This window comes from Scomber japonicus, chromosome 20 (genome assembly GCF_027409825.1).
Source record: "Scomber japonicus isolate fScoJap1 chromosome 20, fScoJap1.pri, whole genome shotgun sequence".
NCBI lineage: Eukaryota > Metazoa > Chordata > Actinopteri > Scombriformes > Scombridae > Scomber > Scomber japonicus.
The window spans coordinates 26,715,918-26,738,796 of NC_070597.1; the positions used below are offsets into that span (position 1 = coordinate 26,715,918).

The 22,879-nt window shown below is 38.8% G+C and overlaps 1 protein-coding gene across 13 annotated transcripts in view; it reads right to left on the reverse strand.

Moving 5' to 3' along the window:
* atp6v0a1b (ATPase H+ transporting V0 subunit a1b) overlaps window positions 1-22,879 on the reverse strand; it is a 30,865-nt gene continuing 7,986 nt past the window's right edge. For 4 of the 13 annotated variants that reach the window (XM_053340948.1, XM_053340950.1, XM_053340952.1 and 1 more), the window contains 12 exons: window positions 22,508-22,658; window positions 21,662-21,801; window positions 21,341-21,504; window positions 20,169-20,259; window positions 19,860-19,978; window positions 19,486-19,702; window positions 18,573-18,680; window positions 16,887-16,994; window positions 14,675-14,692; window positions 11,254-11,371; window positions 10,846-11,017; window positions 1-94 (listed from right to left, as the gene is read on the reverse strand). In XM_053340948.1, coding sequence (XP_053196923.1) covers window positions 1-94; window positions 10,846-11,017; window positions 11,254-11,371; window positions 14,675-14,692; window positions 16,887-16,994; window positions 18,573-18,680; window positions 19,486-19,702; window positions 19,860-19,978; window positions 20,169-20,259; window positions 21,341-21,504; window positions 21,662-21,801; window positions 22,508-22,658 — 1,500 coding nt within the window. Of the gene's footprint in view, window positions 95-10,845; window positions 11,018-11,253; window positions 11,372-14,674; window positions 14,709-16,651; window positions 16,654-16,843; window positions 17,088-18,572; window positions 18,681-19,485; window positions 19,703-19,859; window positions 19,979-20,168; window positions 20,260-21,340; window positions 21,505-21,661; window positions 21,802-22,507; window positions 22,659-22,879 lie in introns of all 13 variants that reach the window. The other 9 variants (XM_053340947.1, XM_053340949.1, XM_053340951.1 and 6 more) reach the window with 6 other exon arrangements.

Consider the following 22,879-nt stretch of genomic DNA (forward strand, 5'->3'; position numbering starts at 1 on the left):
TCACTCGTCAAATCGTCCATCTAGGATGCTCTCAAATGAGAAGGGGACAAACTTGAAGCCCTGGCCGCAGTAGAACTTATTCTGGAACTCCACCCTGAAAAGAAAAGTTAAAAAGGAAGAAAGTGGTGGTCAGAAGTGAGGTTTAATAAGATCAAAAGTGCTTCCTGTTTAATATGATTCATGTCAGGGTGGACTGAGTAAGATCACTTCAAGCTGAAACACTGTCTGATTGTCTGTTCATTAAATGTATGTGTGTGTGTATGATGTGTGATGAAATGACTGAACTTCACACAGTGAGCTGGATGGAAAGTATCCTGTTGATGACTCCTCTGATACACCTGTCAATCAAACATACCAGGTAACATATTTCACCATTATTCCCCTGTCATGTAAATATATAATGAACCAGGATGAACATGACTGCAGATAGGAGAGCGTTCTACGGAGTCTGAACTGTTGGAATTGGGGCTTGTGACTGACAATATTGTAACTTTCTTAAACTGAAATTCACACCCACTTAATGCAGCAATTGGTCTGATGTGCTGAGGTGACTACCTCACTTTTTGCCTTTGAGGAGAAACAAATCCGGCTCGTAGCTACATGCCTTTAACCTAGAGTTGAGGTGAACATAAAGAAACTTTCCACCTTCAGCAGATGAATGTGAAAACAAACTGCACATACATCACTGTGAGCGGTGAAGCTCAAACATCATAGTCATGTGATGACACATTTTTGACTGGAGGGGACTCTTAAGAGTTATGCTGGAGTAAATGGAAAAATGGGAGTGGTTAGCACCGGAGTGCTAACACAGTGTTGATGTATACAATTTTCATGTAGTGTGTTCACATAGCATGTGCTAATTAGCAGTCAACACAAAGCACAGCTGAGCCTGAGGCTGATGGAAATGTTATTAGTTTAGCAGGAATTCAGTCATACAAAAGTACTGAACAAATGAACATTTTGACCTGGTGATAGCCATGAATGAAAAGTCCAGCAGAGACCAATAACTCTGTTCCATCCAGAGGGAAGCATAAATAAACCAAATAAACCAAATCTCACAGCAATCCAAATAACAGCTGTTGAGACAATTTCAGTTTCATACCATTCCCCTCCTGTGACATCCTGACTGAACTGACCCCCTACCACCAAATACTCTCTCAAGACTTATTGAACTGTTCCTGATGCATTATTGAATTACTTTGACTCTCACAGTCACAGGAAACAAGTAAAACAAGAGCTCACCAGCAGATGGCCTTATAAATATAGCAGAAAACTGGAGAGCTGCTATGGATGAGCCCAGATTTAGATATGGGCGATATGGGCAGTTGCCCAGGTCAGCATCTAGCTGGGAGCAGCATGAGACTCACTACACTGAAAGCCTGAGGTAGGAGCAGTGGGGGAATCTAGTGCCTTTATTTTATATGGTAGCCTAATGATGCAAAAAGTAAAATTAGTCACATTTCAAATAAACCACAACTTATACTTTGAATATGTAGTTCATGTAATTTGATTCTTTATCTAAATGTATATACTAGAATTGTCCCTATTCTTCATACTTCATTTTTGGTATTTGTGATTGTTCTGATTGTATATAATTGTGGTTATAATTGTGTGTGGTTGTTATTTATGTGTATATGTATATGAAGGGTGGCTGCCTGTGGTGCCATACATGCTAGAACCACCACTAGATAAGCTACAGATGTGAGTACACTAGAGAGGTTTTTTTCATTTTAGTCAGGGTGAAAACAAAGACCAAGATAACAAAATGTCTTTGGCTGTTTTCTCTATAAGGTAGAGCACATTCCATTAAAGTAAGTCAAAATAAAAATCCTCCCACACATCAGTGGAGCTATTCTGTGGTCGGCCATCTGAAATAACACTAACATAATAATAAATTTTAAAAAATGCTCGATGCTCAAAATAGCAATAGCCTCCATCTTATCGGCTGGGGAGTTGACAGCTGATATAAGATTTTAATAAAAGGCAAATATCAGCCTCATTGTTCAGTGAACTGGCACCAGAGGCTGGCTGTAATTCTACCTAAAGCTTTTGTGTCAACATAAAAAACACTGTGAGTAGTACAGGATGAACCACAGAGTACAGGTTGACTCTGACAAACACATGAGTATTGTTTCCATGTGCTGTGTTCTACTATATATGGTATTTTATCTGGAAATATGGTCCATTCTCTAACAAGTTAGCTTTAAACTTTATAGAATACTTAATAAAACCAACTTTGGGGTTGCCAGATTTTGAAAATGTAACAACTTATTAACCAGACTCATCATAATTTGAAGCCCCTGAAAACAACTTTCAAATTTCCATCAGATTGAATATTAGTTACTGAATCCAGGTTAACCGCATTAAAAACATCCTTTACAGTCAACCCCACAATTGACATGCTTTAATTCAAATATTGATCTGATTGGTGCACAGAAACACATGACAACACCGATTTCCAGCTGAGCCCCGCCCAAGAGCTTCAGAAAGCATGTTCACTTTCGTTTATCATTTCAAGCCTTGCAATATTCCTACAGTATCCCAATAAGTACTAAGAACATCTGGTACAGTTAAGTGGCAACATAGTAAGCTTAACATATAAATATTATTCTGTATGATTTGAAATTCCACTGTGCTAACTGGAAATATTAAGTAACTACTTCTATTTTAGGAGCACAGATTTGGATCCCAACCACCTAATCCTAGCTTTAATTTAGGCTTGAATTCTCATAACTAAGTATATCATTTCTCTCACTGTTGTATAATATCATAGGGATTTTCAGTGTGTGTCCACAGTCTCTCCAGATACCAGAGAAGAGATTTTTCTTACTTTCGTACTTCTCCACTCCACAAACCTGAGCAGAGTGTTTATCAGGATCACTGAGTGCTTTGCTGTGGACCAGAGCAAACAGGAGATTCTCTTACAGATGTTATCACACAGAACTGCCAGTGTACCAGCAGGCAGCTAGAGAAAACCAAGTGAAGGAGCACAGCAGCTTTACCTGTGCTATAAACATTCAGGAAATAATAGTCTCACTGTACATGATGTCCTGCTGCAGCTACTATGTTGGCCTTTTGGAAGTACTGTTCAGCTTGACCAGCCATTTAAAAGAAAGTGTTCAGGGTGTTTCATAGCATAGACTGTGTAAAGTGAATTGAGACATTTTCTTCTAAACACATTAAATATGTCATAAATGTATTTCTAAAAAAGGTGTAAAAAGCATTTCAATCATTTAGATTTGAATTGTGGGGCTAGGCTTCACAAACTGTGTTTCAACATTTCTGTGTTCAGGATTTAGTGGGCGGGTCTGAAAATCACCCGTCCCTGCTGCTGTAGAGGTATAAATACATTCAGCACACACTACTACTACTACAGCCTACAGTTAGCCAGTTAGCTGAGTTACCCACTGAGCTAACTGCCGGGCTAGCCACCGAGCTAGCGGCAGAAAGCTTTCAGACATTGCGTCCATGTTTCTGGTGGAGATGGTGACTTTGATTGACAGGTGACACTTGGTAGGGGGCGGGGTTTCAGTGAACTCAGCGGGCACGCCCACAGTGTTTGGGAGCAGAGAAAGAGGCTGAGTTTTACACAACTTTGAAGTCTAATTTCATATATTTGGCGATTTTTTTAATCATTCAAATTTGGCAGAGTGGTTAACAACACACTTTTCTGTGGTATGTCAAACTCAGAACACATATTTATTCTTACTTTACACTGACTTTAAGTATCTCAAGTTGCCTTTTTGTCATATACTGCAACTGTGAAACAACTACTGTTAAACTGAACATTGTAGAGTTTGCCTCCAACACACATCATTGCAGCAAATTACTCATTGAAATCAACACATAACTGTACATGAAATGAAGTATGAAAAGACTGAAGCTGTTTTAGACATATAGAGATGGAACTCAACACAACGTTTGTTCTTATAATTGGCTTATAGCTGATCTGTAAAGTATTAGTAACATTAACAAAGCATTTGTTACAATTTTTAAACTCTTTGCAACGTGTGCTTTATAACAAGTGGTAATATATGTCATGATATGATGATACTTCTGCTTCCTAAATATGATTTAGTCAAACATCAGACACTGAGCAGCAGTGCACAGTGTGGAATTGAAAATGTTTTGAGTTCCCATACACACACACACACACACACACACGCACGCACACACACACACACACACGCACACACACACACACACACACACACACACACACACACACACACACACACACGCACACACACACACACACACACACACGCACACACACACACACACACACATACACACACATACACACACACACAGACACCCACTCTGCCCATCAGCCCATATGTCTTACTTTAACAGGCTTATGTTCCACAGCTTAGCAGGAAGCAGCAGGCTCAGTAGAAAGCTTAGCCTTTTCAAATCCTTGAACTGCCTCCACTTTGTTGCTTGTATAGTAAAACACATCTCAGACATTCACACTTGCGGGGATGACAGCAGTATTTATTAATGATCTGTGAGAGTCAGTATGGGACATTTATGAGGAGCACAGTCTTACAGTCTGCACAAGCTCAGATCACGATGTGACCAAATATGGCTGCTGAGAGCGCTGACACCTCCCCTATTATCCCCACCGATAAAACTAGTGTCTGATATGCTGCCTGCTCAATCATGAAGTCACTATTGTTTTCATGTCCTACAGAAAATGAACTTTGTCATTGAATATATGTGATAATGTATCTATTTCATAGATTTCCATACAGAGCTGCAGATCACAGTTGAACTGTTTTACACACTCTGTTCACTTCTGTTACAGACAGAGCAGAAAGGAAAGAAGAAAAGAAACATCCAGACAGTTGAACCCATGCTAAGTGTGGTGATACCCTATTGTGAAACCAAAACCAGTCAACAGCATTGACTCGGGAGGGGTCAAAGGTCATTGACCAGGAGTCAGTGAGGCTAAAGGAGAACATTTGTCCAGACTAGGGGTTACTGTACCACCTCCAGTTATCACCTGTGAGATGTGGTAGAAAGCTCTGGAAAAGCAAGTGGACCTTGAGTTTAGAAGAATGAACTGAGCCATGCTCTAATTTTAAATATTTTCTAAAATTAGCTTGCATTTAAAAGTAATAGCATAGCAGATTTATGTATTCAGTTATTTAAATATGTGTGTTTAATAATGTAGGAACTGATTTTCGTCCATAGGATGAATACAGACTATTTTTCAAGCACATTTTTGAGTATGCAGCAGAGAAGCAGAACTGCAAGGTTCAATTAATTCATCATTAATTAATCATATTGTATTAGTTTACACATTAATATTAAATAATTATATAGTATTAAAAGTTATAACCAGAACTATACCCGTACAGACGCAGCCTGTTCACTGTCAGTCACATGAGTGGATTACTGAGCACAGCCTGTTTAAAGTGATGCACATTCTTCATTGGTAAGTTACAGCACTCAGTCAAAAGCAGCAGTCATGTTCATCTGATCCTTTAACATTAAATATTCCCTGATACCAAGTCTGACCTGATTTGAACTTCAAGAATTATGAATTTCTCTTCATATATAATACAGTACAGATGCTGCGTGCACAGTTAAACTAGATTAAGGCTGCACTGAAATTAGTGAAGCACTATCCTAATTTAACTTTCTTAAATATTTTATTAGGTATGTTACAGTATTGTGTATGATATTTGTAATTATATGACACTGGTGTATTATTTACAATAAGTTACAATCTTACCATCAAAATCACACAGATTTAAGACAATGAAGTGATGTGAGTGTGAGGCAAACTTTAAGTCTTTTCTACAACAGAACATGACACCAGACAGAGGTGTTGGTGTTATTACATGTTGAATGAGTTTAATATGTGTCTTTGTAGAATACCATATTTTGTGAATTTTCCTCAGCACAGTAAATTTACTTGCATCCACAGTTAAAGAGGATACTGATACTCTCCAATCCTGACAACCTCTGATGTCTTCATTTGAGGGGAAAAAACTTAAGAGTGGATTTTCAGTTCCTGCTGGTTCCTGGCCTCAGTGAGTGAGGGGAGCTGCCCAGGAATGTCTCCCAACCGTGGCAAATATTTGGCCTGCCAGAGCTGTGAGAGGGCAACACTTACAAAGAGGAAAGAAATGAGAGATCCTCTCATCTGCCTCTCCACACAGCTGTGGAGGTGGAAAAAATGCTTGTATCTGACACACTATGCTCTGCTGTGTTTATGTGTGTGTGTGTGGGAGAGAGAGAGAGAGATAGGGAGTGTGTGTGTATATGTGTGCATGCGGTGTGTGTGTGTTTGTGCAGACAACTCATCAGCATGTGTGTGTGAAGAGTGGACACCAGAGAAGAGGCTACAGGTTAACTGCTGTTTACTTTGAACATGACTATTTCCATTCACTCACCTCTGCGAAAAATACTCCACTACTCTTTTTAACCTTAGCGGAGAGCTGTTGAGCTGACACGCTGCTGCTTTATTAACAAAGTAGCATTCAGAAGAGCCTTGTATAACACTGGTAACTTAGAGCAGAAGCATTCACTTGCATTAGAACTGATCACTGACAGAATGACTTTGTGATGTTTGAAACACTGAGCTGTGTTTGGATAGAGGTGTGGCTCCTGCCTCAGGTGATTCCCTTCTTCTTCTCCTCACTGTTTCACACACTGTTTATATTATGGGAACCTTCTCATCCCAATTCCTAATCCATTTTGCAGCTGGATTTTACAGCTCTGTGTACGCACTTTAGCCTGACCAACACTGGGGTTTTAGAGCTTATACTAATATTGTAATTGAACATTTAGATAAAACTGGCAATTTTCTAACTGTCTGACTCCTCTAGTCTGTCTGTGGCTCTTAGCTCTAAGCCCAGTGATTCCGACTGGAGACAAAAATCTTACACATATTTATGGGTTCATCTTTTTAAAAAAGGGCTCATTAAAAACAGCTTGTGAGAATAGTTTTTAACAAACAACAGGAGAAAATAGTGCATTTTTTGGGGAGTATTTTTAGCAGCAAATGAATCTGGATTTAGTGCTCTTCTGTGTATTCCTGGCAGCAGGATGATGGTGTGTGTGTGTGTGTGCGTGTGTGTGTGTGTGTGTGTGTGTGTGTGTGTGTGTGTGTGTGTGTGTGTGTGTGTGTGAGAAAACAAATTGCCCAGTATGACTCACTGATGTGTTTTTAACAGTTTTTGGACAACAACAGAGGTGTACAGCACAGAGGATTAAGATAGAAATGGAACTCTACAGGGTTACATCACTTCTGCAAGCAAATCTTCCTAAATGTTTTAAATGCTGGTGTGACTGGTCTTAAAGACTGTGTAAAGTAAGAATAAGTATGTGTTCTGAGTTTGACATACCACAGAAAAGTGTGTTGTTAACCACCCTGCCAAATTTGAATGATTAAAAAAATCACCAAATATATGAAATTAGGCTTCAAAGTTGTGTAAAAATCAGTCTCTTTCTCTGCTCCCAAATGCTGTCCGCCGAGTTCGCTGAAACCCCGCCCCCTACCAAGTGTCACCTGTCAATCAAAGTCACCACCTCTACCAGAAACATGGACGATAGGTATGAGAGCTTTAACTCAGCTGCTAGCACAGCTTATAACTCGGCTGCTAGCTCGGTGGCTAACTCGGCTGGTAGCTCAGCTGGTAGCTCAGCGATAGTAGTAGTAGTAGTAGTAGTGTAAGCTGAATATATTTATACCTCTACAGCAGCAGCGGCGGGTTTATGCCAGTCACTGTCGTGTTACGTAATGCGTCGGAAATTTTTCAGACCCGCCCAATCCTGAACACAGAAATCTTGAAGCCTAGCTCCACAATTCAAATCTAAATGGTTGAAATGCTTTTTACACCTTTTTTAGAAATACATTTATGACCTATTTAATGTGTTTAGAAGAAAATGTCTGAATTCACTTTACACGGTCTTTGGAGTGTGAGAGAATGTGGTTCATAAAAGAGACCTGAGAGCAACATCTAGGATTCATCAGTCATTGCATACATATTGCTGTTGCCTCCAATTGTCTGATTTGTCATAAAGAACAGCTCTGCAGTTGCTGATATGCAGACAAAGGGTGTGTTGTTTGGCCTTTTCACTCAATTCTTATCTGTTCTACATTGACTGTATTAATATTGGTTGTGGTTCAACTCAACTGATTATTCTGGCCCTCAGAACAGCCCGGCCCACAAGAATGCTTTATACAACATGATCTCCAGCCTGGAACATACAGCCAGTCCATGCATAGAGCTGATAAGTGGGTCTATATAAAACATACAATACGTTTCCCTCTAATTTGAAAGGCGGTCAGATTTATTTACAGCAACAACACAGATACCTTCCAGACCTGAGAGCAGCCGTTGAGCATTAACACCACACCTCTCTCCAACAAAAACATATATTCTCTCTATCTTTTCATTTATCCGTCTCAGCATCACGACATCATTAATAGCAGGAACCAGACCAGGAGGATTAAAGAAAATAAACTGCTGCTTTCACCTCATACGTTTAAAAGGAATCAGCTGTCACACAGAAATGCAGTGAGGTGCACCTGTTAATCTCAAACTGTGAAAAGTGAACTCCTTGCATTCAACCCAATACATCAACTTCATTATATCCATATCCTGACTCTATACTTAAAGCCCAGATATGCAAATACAAGTGAGTGTATTTCTCACAATGTTGAACTATTCTTTTACATGCTTTTCATTGCGTCTAATAGGAGAACCTTTGTAAATATTGTTACAGTGTTTTCAGAGGGTAATCAAGAATAACTGGATTGTTTTAAAAACACCAACTCAAAAAAAAGAATGGATCACTGAAGAAATAGAAATGATTCAGTTAGAAAAGGTAGCTGCAAAATAATGAGACAGAACACAAAAGTAATGTCACTATAAAAATCAATCCTAGACCATTTTCTTACTATCTATCTATCTATCTATCTATCTATCTATCTATCTATCTATCTATCTATCTATCTATCTATCTGTCTGTCTGTCTGTCTGTCTGTCTATCTATCTATCTATCTATCTATCTATCTAGTCTATTTTAGTCTAGTCTAGCCTAGTCTAGTCTAGTCTAGCCTAGTCTAGTCTAGTCTATTCTAGTCTATTCTTTCTCTTAAAAAAGTCTCTCCTTCAAAGTAAAAGCTTTTTGCTCCTTTCCTTTTTGAGAGAGAAAGCCAGTGTCAATATGAAACAGTCCCTTTGTGTTGGCGTATCATGATAAACAAATAATAATGATGTAATGTGTTGAAAGGTATGTTTGCCTCATATGATATTAAACATTTATCATCATCACTTCCTCCTCATCTCCTCTCATCATCATTCTCTACAGAGCTCCACCTGTTTACACATCTCAACAATCCCACCACTTAAACTGTTACATGACATGATACATATCATGTGATTCATTATTACACTTACAATTACTCCTGTTATAATACAAGCTGTTTTTTTAATGAATCATGATTATTGCATAACTGTCTCTCACATTCACATTATTGGTGTTACCTGTTCCAAGTAATGTGTCACAGCTGTAATGTTTGACTGTGTGTCTGTGTGTGTGTGTGTGTGTGTGTGTGTGTCAGTGTGTGTCAGTGTGTGTCAGTGTGGTTTACACTGGTGCAGGTTGGATCAGTGGTGCTAGGAGGAGATGGAGCAGGAGGCTGTGTGAGGTTATCTAGAGTCCTATAGTTTAGTAAACCACTTTGGGTCAGGAATGCTTCTAGTTGCTTGCATTCCTGGTGTGCATGTAAAACTGAAGAAGTCCAGCTTTTGGCAGAAATACTTGTTTGAAGACTGACAGCTCACTGTGTGTATGTTTTCTGTCAATGTGGGATTCATGGTGTGGACATATGAGAGTGTTTACTGTCTGCATGTGTTCTGCACACGTGATGTGAGCATATGTGTGTTTATGTGCTCAGCTTGAACATATACTACTCATTTAGTAATACCATGCATTTAGATCGGAGGTCACTAATAGGTAGACCACGGTCTGGATCCAGACCCAGAAGCTGTCCTATCCAGACCCAGAAGCTGTCCTATCCAGACCCAGAAGCTGTCCTATCCAGACCCAGAAGCTGTCCTATCCAGACCCAGACCTCTAACTGATTAAATATTGAGGATTGTTCAATTTTGTCTGAGTGTTTCTATTTTGACGTGTGCAGCTTCTCCAGCTATTACGGTAAAAGTGGAGCTGCCCTCAGAAACTCACAGACCACTGTGCATAGAGAATCTTCTCACATGATGCTAATCAGCCAATCAGATCCGTGCATTCGGACACACAGAGAGACTGGACTGTCAGTGACATACACACAGAAAAGAGTTCATATGTGTTGAGATGTTTTGTTATAAAGTTATTAGATGTAAAATGAAGTTTATGGTTTAAGTTTAAATTAAGTTTAAAAATAAAAAGGATTCTTTTTTTAATTTCTAAAACAAATCACTTTATTTATGAAACACAATCAGAAGCTTTCTGTAATGCACTTTATTTTAAAATGTCATCTCTATTTGATATAAGAAAATAACCTATTTACTTATTCTTATTTTATTTATTGTATTATGTATTTGAATCCCACCAGTTGAGTGTAAATACTAATAACTGAATTGTACTGTATTTATGTGACAGTCTACAATCTAGACACTAGACACACATGCTGATGAAACTACAATGCTACTTCAAGATACTGAACAATAACACACATTATGATGATCTGGACCTTCACTATAGAGGACATTTACACTAAATGGACCTCAGTGACTTTTATTTGAATACTACTGATCTAGGCCATACATGTGTGTGTGTATTTCATCTATGTGTGTGTGTGTGTGTGTGTGTGTTTCTAACCAGTGCAGACGCAGGGCATGCAGGAAGGCCGACAGCCCCTCCATGATGAGCAGGATAGCGACTGTGAGAGTGGCGAAGGCCGCGAAGATGATCGCCAATCCGAAGAACCCGCCTCCGCTACGAGAGGACAGACCCAGGTGCATCACCATGGACCACAGCACCTCTGACAGCTCTGCACACACACACACACACACACACACACACACACACACACACGCACACACACACACACACACACACACACACACACACACACACACACACACACACACACACACACAAAAGGTTTACAGAAGAATATTCATTGTTATTGAACTGATGCATCTATGGCCTTGATCCACTAAAACTCACAACATACAGTATGTTTCATAAAACTGTACATGTGTGTGTATTCATGCTTATACTCACGTGCATGAGCCAGGCTGAGTGCCCAGAGGCGCAGGTAGGAGGCAGTGTTAGAGATGCATCCCAGACAGTACTCTATGGTGTGGATGGCCTGGTGGACAGCTACGTCACCAAAGTCAAACTGTGGTGGAGAGACAAAACGGTTATTTATCATATACAACAAGGTTTTGGATTTTTTGGGGCATTAAGCTTGATTAAGAGTAACAACAGCGTCAGTGCTGTGGCTTCAGTGGCTTGTTTACATGCACTATTTTCACAGGACAAAGCTCACTCATCCATGTTTTTTAACCGTTATTTATCCAGGGAGGTAACACTCATAGTTAAACATGCACATATGAAATCAGGTTAATTAGACAACATGTCAACATGCACAGTAGTGACCTGGCTACTGTCCACACAATACACGTGTACAGCAGCAGCTCTATCATCATCTTCAATATCATAAAAGCAACAGTAATGGGATACTCCACTGATTTAGTATTTTGCAGTATCCAGTAATTTGCTTCCATAAAGTCTGGGAACTTACAAAGACACTGATTTTAAAAGTTCAAAATTAGAGCTGCTTTAGTTCCCAGTATGAGTCAAGCTCTAAAATCACTGGATCCTGCAGGCTTTCTGTCATAAATGTGTAGTCTTCAAACCCAGGCCTAAATACGTGGGTGATGTCATGTCTCACACTTGACAAAGCTCCTTCAGAGCCACAGAATACATTATACACCTGTTTCGCAGTCTGAGTAGTACACACCATGACTAGTAGACTGACTTTGGCTAGTTAAATCTGTGATGTGCACCTTTGAAAATATTGATTCTTCAGTCTGCTGCTTTGCTCCAATCAATCTCCTCCTTTTATTCTAGCGTAACCTTTACTTAAACTTTTACAGTGTGTGTTTCCGTCTGAATCTTTGTTTTCATTTTAATTGTTTCAAAAAAATGAAAGTATAAATTAAACAGAACATGTTTTAAACAAACTCCATTCGTAAACACAACAAGAATAAAATACTAAAACAAGAAGAATGTCCAGCCACACACATGCGTCATCATAGCTTATCAACTCAGCTGTGTAAAACAAACACTTAACTTTTAACTTAACAATGACAGATCTGTATCACCACACTCTCCTGCTCAAAATGTGGCCAATCTAAATAAATGTACTGTCAGTACAGTTATTCCAAGAACAGTGGAAGTGGCTTGGAATGGAAATTCTGTTATCATCTTAATGAGCAGCTGCTCTGACCTTTGACCCCTGTCTGAGGCCTGATGAGAGCAAAAGGCTCTGATAAAGGCTCTGATCAGGCAGAAAACAAGGAGCAAAGTCATTTAGCTTGTTTAGGTTTGTTTCTTCTTTTTTCCACAGCAGGATCACAGCACTGGGACTTGTTTGTGTACTGTAAAACCAACAGAGTTCCTCCGTTCTCTTCATCCTGGAGCAAGGCTAGCCTTTCCTGTATGAAGTGGGCTGGGAGGGGGAAACATGGGAATCTATTGCTTGACGTCGCTTTTGTTGGGTTTGGCTTGGCGCAGGCCGGGTTTCCTCTTTCCATGCTTCTCTTTTGTCCTTGGACCCATGAAATAGAGTTCATGGAAGCAGCACTCATTGTTCCCATTCAAAGGGTCTCCCACACAAGTTGCTAATGAAAACAACACAGGCTAACATGCCGTAATGGCAAAACACATGAAGGCGGAAGGCTCTCATTGGAAATGTTGTACCAAACATTTCAACTGAGTGGAGTCATGTGATGTCACAATGTGCATTTACTAAAGGGAAGACTTTGAATCTGTGATGGAGTGAGTAAATTCACAGCTCAAAAAGTTTTCAGCTTCAACAAACTCCTTTTAAAGAGTAAAGAAAATCAGGTGTTGATCCAAAATGAGTGCTGTGTAGTCTGGCTACATCAGACTCTGGATGCTTTTCAACATGGCAATCACATCCATGTACCAAACCAACTGCACAACATCCTTTAGAGGACCTGGTCTTCTGGAGAGGTTGGAGGTTGGTTGGTTTAACCTCCATCTGAATCAGCTACAAGGAGTACTCACTCAGGGATGCAGATGAGTGAAGTCAATAGTTGTTAGCAGCTAGCCCAAGAATAAACAGAGGTCTGACCTGTACTAACAACAAAGTACATTGACTTCCTGATATGTGGGCAGATGACTAGATGAACACATTCAACACTGCAGTGTTTAAAATGTTCAGCCAGCAGCTGAAGAAGAGAGGATGTGACTGGTCCACTGAACAGTGCTGTGTTTGAGAAAGAAAACTGAGGCAGCAGAACATAAATACAAGTGTGCACCAAGAACACAAGACATTATTCCTGCGTTTATGTTCTCGCTCTCTCAGTAACAGTTGACCAATAAGCAGAGTGGAAATGCTCAACAGGCTTTTTGTGATGTATTTTGGTTCGCTTCAATTTTATTTCTGTGCGAAAAGGAACAAAATCAAAGGGAACAACTCACTGACTGATTCAGACCAGAGTAGACAAACTACTGTATACATGTGAAAATGCCCTTAGAAGGTATTTAAGAAGCAGGGATGTCGTACTGGAGACCAAGACAAGTCCTAGACACTGACTTAAATTAGGGTATATTTCAAGAGCAGAGATGCTGTACTCATCACAGTCTCTAGATTGTTTGGACTCAGACTGGGTGTGTTTTTTCATGGACTCGTCTCACTGTCTTTGTCTCATTGGCATCAAGATCATGTGATCTGCTGACTGAATGAGCTCTAGAGAACATCTCAAACGGCAAAAGTACTGTGTGGTCTGATTCTAGTATTAAGAATACTGAATGGGCACTGTTTCACTCTGACTAGTCTCAACTCAACTGAACTGGTCTTGATAGCTACGGTCGATGGTACACTACAAAAATGTCCAACTTAACAGGTCATTTAGTGTTTTGAGTCTTCAGATTTTCATTTCTTACAAGTGAGGACATCTGCCACAAAGGTAAAACAGTTTCACTCCCTTCAAATTAAAATCTTTCATACATTTCTGAGTTTCTAAATTTTCTTACAATATAAAGTAGATTTGTCCCACAAGGGGCCCTTAAGAAAAATCTTGCTCTTCGTTAACAATTGCCTTGGTAATACGTGAAACAGTTCCAAGTCAGCAGTGTTTTTCACTTGAAGAATATGTTTGAAATCAAGGCGTACAGAATGAATATCTGACTAAATGACCGCAAGTCTGGCATTTCACAGTTTCTGTCACACATACAAACATATACATTTACTATCCTTCAGATATGCATGCCTGCCATTAGAGGATGGACAGTAAAGGAGTACAGGAGGTTTAGAGAGATCAACCAGAGTTCAAAGAAGAACAGAAATAAAAGACCACAAGTTGGTACTAAAGGTACATACAGATATATCAGACACATAAGCAAGACAGCATCCAGACATGCTGAGAGGATACCAGACTCAGACTCTTACCGGCTCTTCCTCTGAGTGCTTGAAAGTAAGCAAAGGTCAAAGGTTAGTGTTAAATGTTAGGACCTAATGAGTAAAAATCAGTTCATGGAGCTGCATTGATCCAGAGGCTTCCATCCTTCTTTGGATCACTGTTTTCCATTTTATGTCAATAAATAAATAATCACACTAATTAAATCCATTGGCCCCTGACAAAGCATCAGATTTCAGGTTGGCTTTGGGCCATCTTGGTGCATAAGGCTTTGGACTCCATCAGAATTGGTCATTTTTTAAAATGTATTGATTTATCTCTCTCCAATTGTGCCAATGATCTGCATTAATTTGTGTTATGTGTTGCAAATAGATACACACTGTTTGGTGGGACAAGGGAAAGAGACAGTGTGGCCAATGCAACAACAATCAATAGTGGATAAAATAAAGTAGATTTATGTCAGCACAATTTGTAGTATAGGTTCAGATTCTTTTCATGTCTATTTTACTATCCTGCATAGACATGGGAAGAGTTACATATCACTGTGACCATTCCTCTTCCCCATACTGGCTGTGAAGGTATACCTTAAATGAAGTAACTAGGTCAGAATGCATAAAAACATATTGTACAGTTCAGCTGAATCTAGTATAAGGATTCATCAGTCTAGGCTACACCGATTAAGTGGGTATCTTAGAGTGTTATAATATTTTAAGTATAGCCAGTCTATACTATCCACAGATTGTGTTTTTAGTATTTCCACTGAGCTGTATCAGAGGGATAAGTCAAAATAGTAATCTGTACTGTAGTTTTGGTTGGCTATAAACCAAAAAAAGTTTGACTAATTGCCAAAATGATACTATTCTATGACAAGATAAAGATATATCAGATTTTAAAAAGCCCATGATTTAAATAAGTAGGTTGCAGGTTGGGGTTTCAGATTTAGGCCCATGGAGAACACGAATACACAAAAAGGGTTCAAGGGTCAGTGTATCCAAAATTCAGAAGAGCTGCATAAAATATAAAAAACATAAGTGAAAAGATTATACTTCATACACTTCACCAACTTTTGCAACATGTAAGCTGTGATTTGCAATATGAGATAATTTCCTCTCACGTTCATTTTGACATATTTAACTAATTAAAAGAAATGTACAAGTGGGAATCATTAGTGAAATGGGAGACTGGCACCATTTACAATCTGCATGAAAGCAAATCACTTTTGTCAGACAGGCACCTGAATGTTTTTGTATTCAGCCTGGTACTTTTATAGTCACTTATACACCCAACATTACGCAATATGAAATTCCTTGACCCTGTTGATAAGCCATGCCTACATGGAATACCCCTTTACTTGGAATAATGATGACAAAATGCAGTCTACATTACAGTTACGCAATATGTTATTACAACATAAACACTTAGGATTTATTATCTTTGACTCATAGATAGAAAAAAACTCCAGTTATTCCACTCACTGGCTCTTTTGAAAACTAGCTTGCTGTTTATTTTTCTGAAATGGAAAATCCATTTCTTATCAACTCCAGTCCGCCCCAGTCCTCCCTTACTCTCTCCACTTAGTTGTGCCCACATCGCCCCCATCTCCTGTTACTACCCAGGAGAAAAGACTCTGTCTGATATGGAGGTTCAACTGGGAAAGCATGATGTTGGTGAATGGTTAAATGAGCACTGTTTTAGTTACACAGTTTAGACCGCTGGGGCTTTAACTTAACTTCTTGAACAAACAAGACTGATTATGAAGCAGATGAATTGTTTGTTAACAAGCCCAAATATAAGAGATTATAGTACAACATCTATTGTAAACACTGTTTGAATAGCCTTCCTATCCAGGAAGACAGAACACTATATCAAATGTTGGAAATATCAATTTACTGCTCATTGATGGAGTTGTTTTGACTGCAGCAACACTTCTCCAAGCAAAGTCATGTTATAATGCTGCTGCTATGTGTTTCTTATATTTTCACTAGTTTCATCGAAAAAAACTCTCAAACTTCTCAAGTGTTGTCTTCATTTGTGCGTTCATGTCAGTGGACCAAATTGCCAACACTTGCATACCTCAATAAATATTGTCATACACTTTGAATGGATCTCTACTTATTAAAATCTATGTTGTACTCCCTTTGAGTTTCCCTAGCCAATCCACAATCCTAAAAGCATATATAAGATTATAATCCTACTGAAACCCTTCTCGAGAGACTGATGCTTAGCGATGTTCAGTAGGCTTACCTCATCTCCTTCCTCTGAGTGCTGGGAGAGCTGGTCGTGGTCCATGATGCCAGCCTCGTCCTCCGTGGGCCCGTTGCCCACCCGCACCCCTCCGAACTTCTGCGTGCCCTGTTGGGTGAGTCCGGTGCATGATGAGGACACGCCTGTTTGCTCTAAAGACTGCTCTAGATTCTCTGCTGGGGTTTCTTCCCTCTTCTGGGACTAGATACAAAAGCCACAAGAGCTGTGTCTAGCTTAAAGCAAGCCTTAGGTTGCATGCTCTCTTCTTCATTTACTTTCATTGTTAGTGTAAGTAAAAAGGGCACCCAGAACTGTGAGTGAAAGGTTTCTTTTACTAAATAAAAGGTAGCAAAAATTGAAATGCTCAGAGTTACTGATATTATTCGTATAGATTTAGATTGGATTAACCAAGCATTTAATGGAAGGCAGAATCATCTCACTGGTTAAGTTAAACCTCAGCAAACACTGTTGAAGACTTCATTTGGTAAAGTAAACTTATAACTGTAAACTTTAAATGGAAAAGAAGTCTGGTCTGAATATGGATAGAATCAGTATCAGCTGTTGGGTCACTGTGGTGGCAGCAATATCCTCATCCAACTAGCATGCTAGTCAGCTCTGGTGGCTAATTTGGACCCAGAATGTTAGTTTGCTAACATGTTGAATGAAGATTAGCTAGCAATTTGTTCTTTATGTTAATACTGCATTAGCATTAAGACTTCAAATGTATGTATGTGCATGGTCAAGTGCTTGATACAGTAAGCTAACTATTCTATTTAAACCTTTTCTGAAAAATGGCATGCTAACCATGCTAAAGTAAGCTAACTATTTTTAAAAATGGCATCAAAACTTGTGGGCTTTGATCAGTCTAAAATATTCATTGATAACCTTTTTTTACACATTTAAGATAAAAGCAAAATTAAATAAAAAGTAACCTAAACACAAACTATGACTAACGAAATGTATTACAAAACGAAGACGGACGAATGACATAACGTATTTAATTTGTTTTAATACGTTATGATGATAACATTTAGATTCTTGGAAAGAAAAAAGCTGTGTTTATTTCCCCAAGTGAAGCTAGACTGCTATGGCTTTTGTTATGGTTTTTGTAGATTAAAACATAAAAAAGATTCAAAAAGTACCAAACTTTACAGACTGGCAGACGAACTACAAATTCACGAATACCATAACAGTGAACTATGGACTGAACTTGGTAAACACACAACTTGGTTTCTTTCTCATTTTAGTACTGTTCAGTCTAAGTCTTCTTTTTGAGGTTTAATTGAACCAGCAAGAGTAATGACAACTCCAGGCTGCTATATTTCTTTCCATAATGAAGTCAAATTATCAGTACTTTTTGGATTTATAGCCTTTTGGGTAGCAACTGTCCAAATACAAAGGTAGACTAGCCGGATGCAGGTGGCAGTTGTTAGGGTGTTCATCAGTTATTAGGGTGCCCTGAGACTGTTAAATATTGCAAGCAAATATCCCATCAAAATATCAGAGCGCTTCTAAGGCAGGCTTTAAGCATTATTTCATGGCATCACAACCAACCACATTACACAATACAATGTACGTTGAAATGAATGGCAGAGTAGGAGTGAAAAAAAGGTTATATCAAAGGTTATAATTGTCATACATCAGAGGTGGCAGTAAGTTTAAAAGGTGCGGGTCAGATCCACATACCAGGTGCTTTTTCCACAGGTGCTGACGCCGAAGCACCATAGTTTTCACAATCAGCATACAGGGTACACATGCAAGGGCAATCAGCACCAACAAAACCTGGATCCCCATCTACAGATTCAAACAGAGAGAGGTTAACATGGTGTTGGTGACTTGTAGCAGTGATCAGAAGATGCTGTACAGATCCTGCTGAGGCTTAATGCTGTTCTCACTTTCACTTCCTACAGAATAACCACACCACATGGCTCATTTCCTTTCTTTTGCTTCATATTTGAATCTATGGTTACATGAAACTCATCTACAATGTAAAAGCACAGACATTTGTATTTATCTATTAATGGTAATATATTGATGTGGAGAGTATCAGTGAACGAAGAATAAAGACTGGCTTATAATATTGGTCAACTGCAACTAAAGAAACTAATACTAACTAGCAGACAGATGTTGGTAAACTGAAGTGTTAGGGTTTTCTAGAATAAACCTCCCTTTGGCTGACTTTTACATTTTTACATTCTTCTGAGCAATGTTACACCAGTAACATTAAAGCAATAAAAGATAGCCTTTGACAATTCTGATCAGGTCAAAATTCAAACAACTAAGATTTTAACCAAATTTATCAGATTCATTTTACATCCAATGTACTGGAGTAGAGTGGAATCAATGAAAAACTAATACGATGTGACTGCACTGTAGGAATGGCTACCAGGGTAAAGGGTAGGACCTAAGATTAAGTCTCATGTGACGTCAGTAAGAATAATCCTACAAAAGTAACAGAGTATTCCACTACTCAAAATTCTTAACAGCTCTGTCCTGTAGCTAGTCCTGTACACTTCTCTATCAGCGTTCAATCATTTTAGCAGGTCGGGGAGGGTCAGGAAGCTGGGAGAGGCAGAGGGGTGGATGAGGAAGGAGGCACCTGTCCCGGGTAGAGGGGCTTGTTGGTTGGATCATTGTAGTTGAAGAGACACATATTGATAAAGTGGATAAGCAGGCTGGGAGCATCCTTGGAGTCAAAGGCGTCATAGGCTGTCCACTTGTAGAAGATCAGCAAGATGAGGTAGCCAAACAGGCTGGCCATAAAGACGATCTCTGGGATGAAGCCCAGGAAGATGTTCAGTGGCTTCTTGAAGTACCTGCAGTGCAGTGAAGTCAGTAAAGAACTAAGATTTCAGAAAACCTGTACAATCAGTTTTAATCTGTCTACTCAGATAAAGTAACCATATTAATTCCTACAAGGAAATAAATCACTGTATGGTAACATTCAGCATTGGTCATGAGTGTCGCACTTACAGGTGGTTGAAGAGACTGAGAGACACTCCAAACAGCATGTGGATGACACCCAGGATGACAGACATCTTCATCTTGAATGAGTTGAGGAAGGTCAGCTTGTTGGCGGCAACGTTCCAGATCTGCAGAGATGACACACACAACAGGTTACAACGCAAAATTTCAAAATAAACTTCAATATGTCAATGGCAATGTGACTTACAAGCCTTGTTTTCAACAGGGAATACAAACATGAAATCAAGGTAAAGTGTGTGCTGTGGTTCAGGCAGTTAGAAGTTATTGATTGTAGTTGTTTTATAGTGCAGCTCTTACCGGGTCAATTCCCAGAGGATAAGGCCCATTGAACACACCAGGAATGGCTGGGTCTAACTGTAATACTGCATTTCCATCAAGAGTCTCAGCCCTAAAACACAGCAGGAAATGTAGAAATGAATTACTTACATACTGTGGGATTTAAATGGACACATTTTAGGCACTTTAGATTTTTACCCTTATTTTCTTTAAATATAAAGTGAAGTAAAACAAACAGAATTATTTACTTTTGCTGTTAGGTCATTTTTAAATGACTAGTTCAACACTTGGAAAATATGTTTTTTTTCTGAGTGAGATGATGTTTGTGTGATGTGGTAAGACTAGCTTAGCATACAGCCTGGAAACAGCTAACCTGACTCTGTCAAGAGTTTTTTTTTTTTTTTAAACATCTAGGTTACAGGGTTATTATGGTGAACTAAAACTAAGACTTAAACTAAAACTAGCAGTGAAAAAATGATTTAGTTAACTGAAATAAAAATAAAAATGTTATTTAAAAAAACTAAAACTAAATAAAAACTACAATGAACAATGATAAAACTAAAACTAAACTGAATTGCAGATAAAATCAGCTTAGTTTTTGTTTTCTTTTCGTTCTCTCTCCATTTTTACTGTATTTTGTTCAGTTCGGCTTATTGATATAACAGGCTATTACCAGTAGGTGGCAGCATAGTGGCTGCTGCATAACGCACAAGAAGAAAATGCTTAACGTGCAATTTATGATTTTCTAGAAAGAAGAAGAAGTTGTTCCAGGCAGAAAACGTCACAGAACTAAAACAACTCCTAAAATTCAATTCCTCCAAATAAAAACTTAACTGATTGTTAAATTAACTAAAACTAAACTGAAATCAAAAAGGAAACTGAAAAACTAAATAAAAATAAAAACTAATGAAAATGTCTAAACTACAATAACCCTGCTAGGTTAATCTCCTCCCACCTTCCTCTCATAACATGAGATTGGCAGTGATCCTCTCATCTCACTCCCAAAAAAACAATTATTTTCCAAAATGTTGAACTATTCCTATTTTTGGACAATTTTCATTGCCTATATTTACATAAAATATTCTTTTACAATTAACTCTACCTGTTTAATAGTAGAGAAAATGATAAAAAAAAAAATCAAGAGAATGGAACATCCCAGACAATGTTGGTCTGAGCAGAATTGGAAGACTTACGTCCAGTTGGCTCCTTTTGGGCCAAACATCGGCCTGACACTCCATCCAGAGCCAAACATGTTTAGTGATTTGGAGAAGCAGTCGTTATAAATGATGCCAGTGTAGATGGAGAAGAGCCCCATCAGCAGGATGATGTAACGACCAGCAAACACCATGTTGAACATCTACAGAGAAATTGATACACAGATTGAAGGATTTAAATAGAAATAAACACTCCAGAAACATTTGTCCAACCACAACTTACAAATACTTTTTTTTCTCTCAATTGTGAAGCATTGCATTACTGTATTCCTCAATGAATGTGTTGCTCTGTTACTGTACCTCGTTGTCACTCTTCTGGGAAAGCAGCCGACTCTCTCGGATGACCAGGTAGAGGGCAGCACTGGTCATCAGCACGCCATGACCCATGTCACCAAACATCACCGCAAACAGGAAGGGGAAGGTGATGATGGTGTATGGAGCTGTATAAGGTGATAAACAGGAAAAGTCAATGAAAACCACTCGAATAAAAGAAAGACTGTTTAAATTGCTTCTATTTTGTCATTTTTAAAAATTTGTTTCCTATTATATATCAGTGTGTCATCAGCATATAGCATTCATTTTTCAATTATTGAGCCAATACTTCTTATATGTTAAAATTCTGATGAATGGCTAAAGATTCCATTGTCACAGCAAAAAGAAGTGGTGAGAGTTCCTCATGCCAGGTTGAAGTATGATGAAATATAACAACGTGTAAGAACAGCTGCTTTGGGCTCAGTACACTGAAGCTGAATTATGATGATGATTTATGTGAGAGAGGGGAGAGAATATAATGTATTGCGTATATGTTTTTAACAGTTTATCATTTTGGACAAAAAGCAAGAAACTTATACTCAAGCCCAGAAAATAGCCCAGCATCTTGAGGCCATACTCTCTGCAGATGAGGTTGACAAAAAACAGTGTATGACATTGTAAGGTTTTACAAAAAATGACCTTAGAGTTAAATCAACCCCTCTTTCACTTTTGTAATTTTGCTTCGATTCCAGATGACTTTTAAGCTTGTGAACTTTTTGTAAATCTGCATGGGAAATGTACAAGTTTTATGGGTCATTAATTCAAATGTAATCTAATATGATGAATGCTAAATTGTAATATAGACAAGTAGCAAATGGTGAATTTGTTTATAACCTGGATTGATTTCCCGATAGTTCCCAATGCCGTAAGCATCAACGATGTTCTGGAAACCTGATGTGAACTTGTTGGTCTTGTTGAAGGTGGGTGGAGTCTGCTTGGTCTGCATCCTGTTGAGGATGGACGGCACCGTAGAGCCACTCCTCTCCTGTCACATAAAACATTAATTTATCAGCCTACATGTCCCACACGGGTCCCAACTGGTCCCCACAGCCTCAAAACTTTCTGCTGATGTCAGTTTGACGAATGAAATTCCTTTTTGTTAAGGAATCACTCATTCATATTCTTGGTATTTGATTATAACTTGTGTACTAAATGTAAATTGTTATTACAATAGGGTGCAAAGTGGGAGGGGTCCCTGGATCTCCA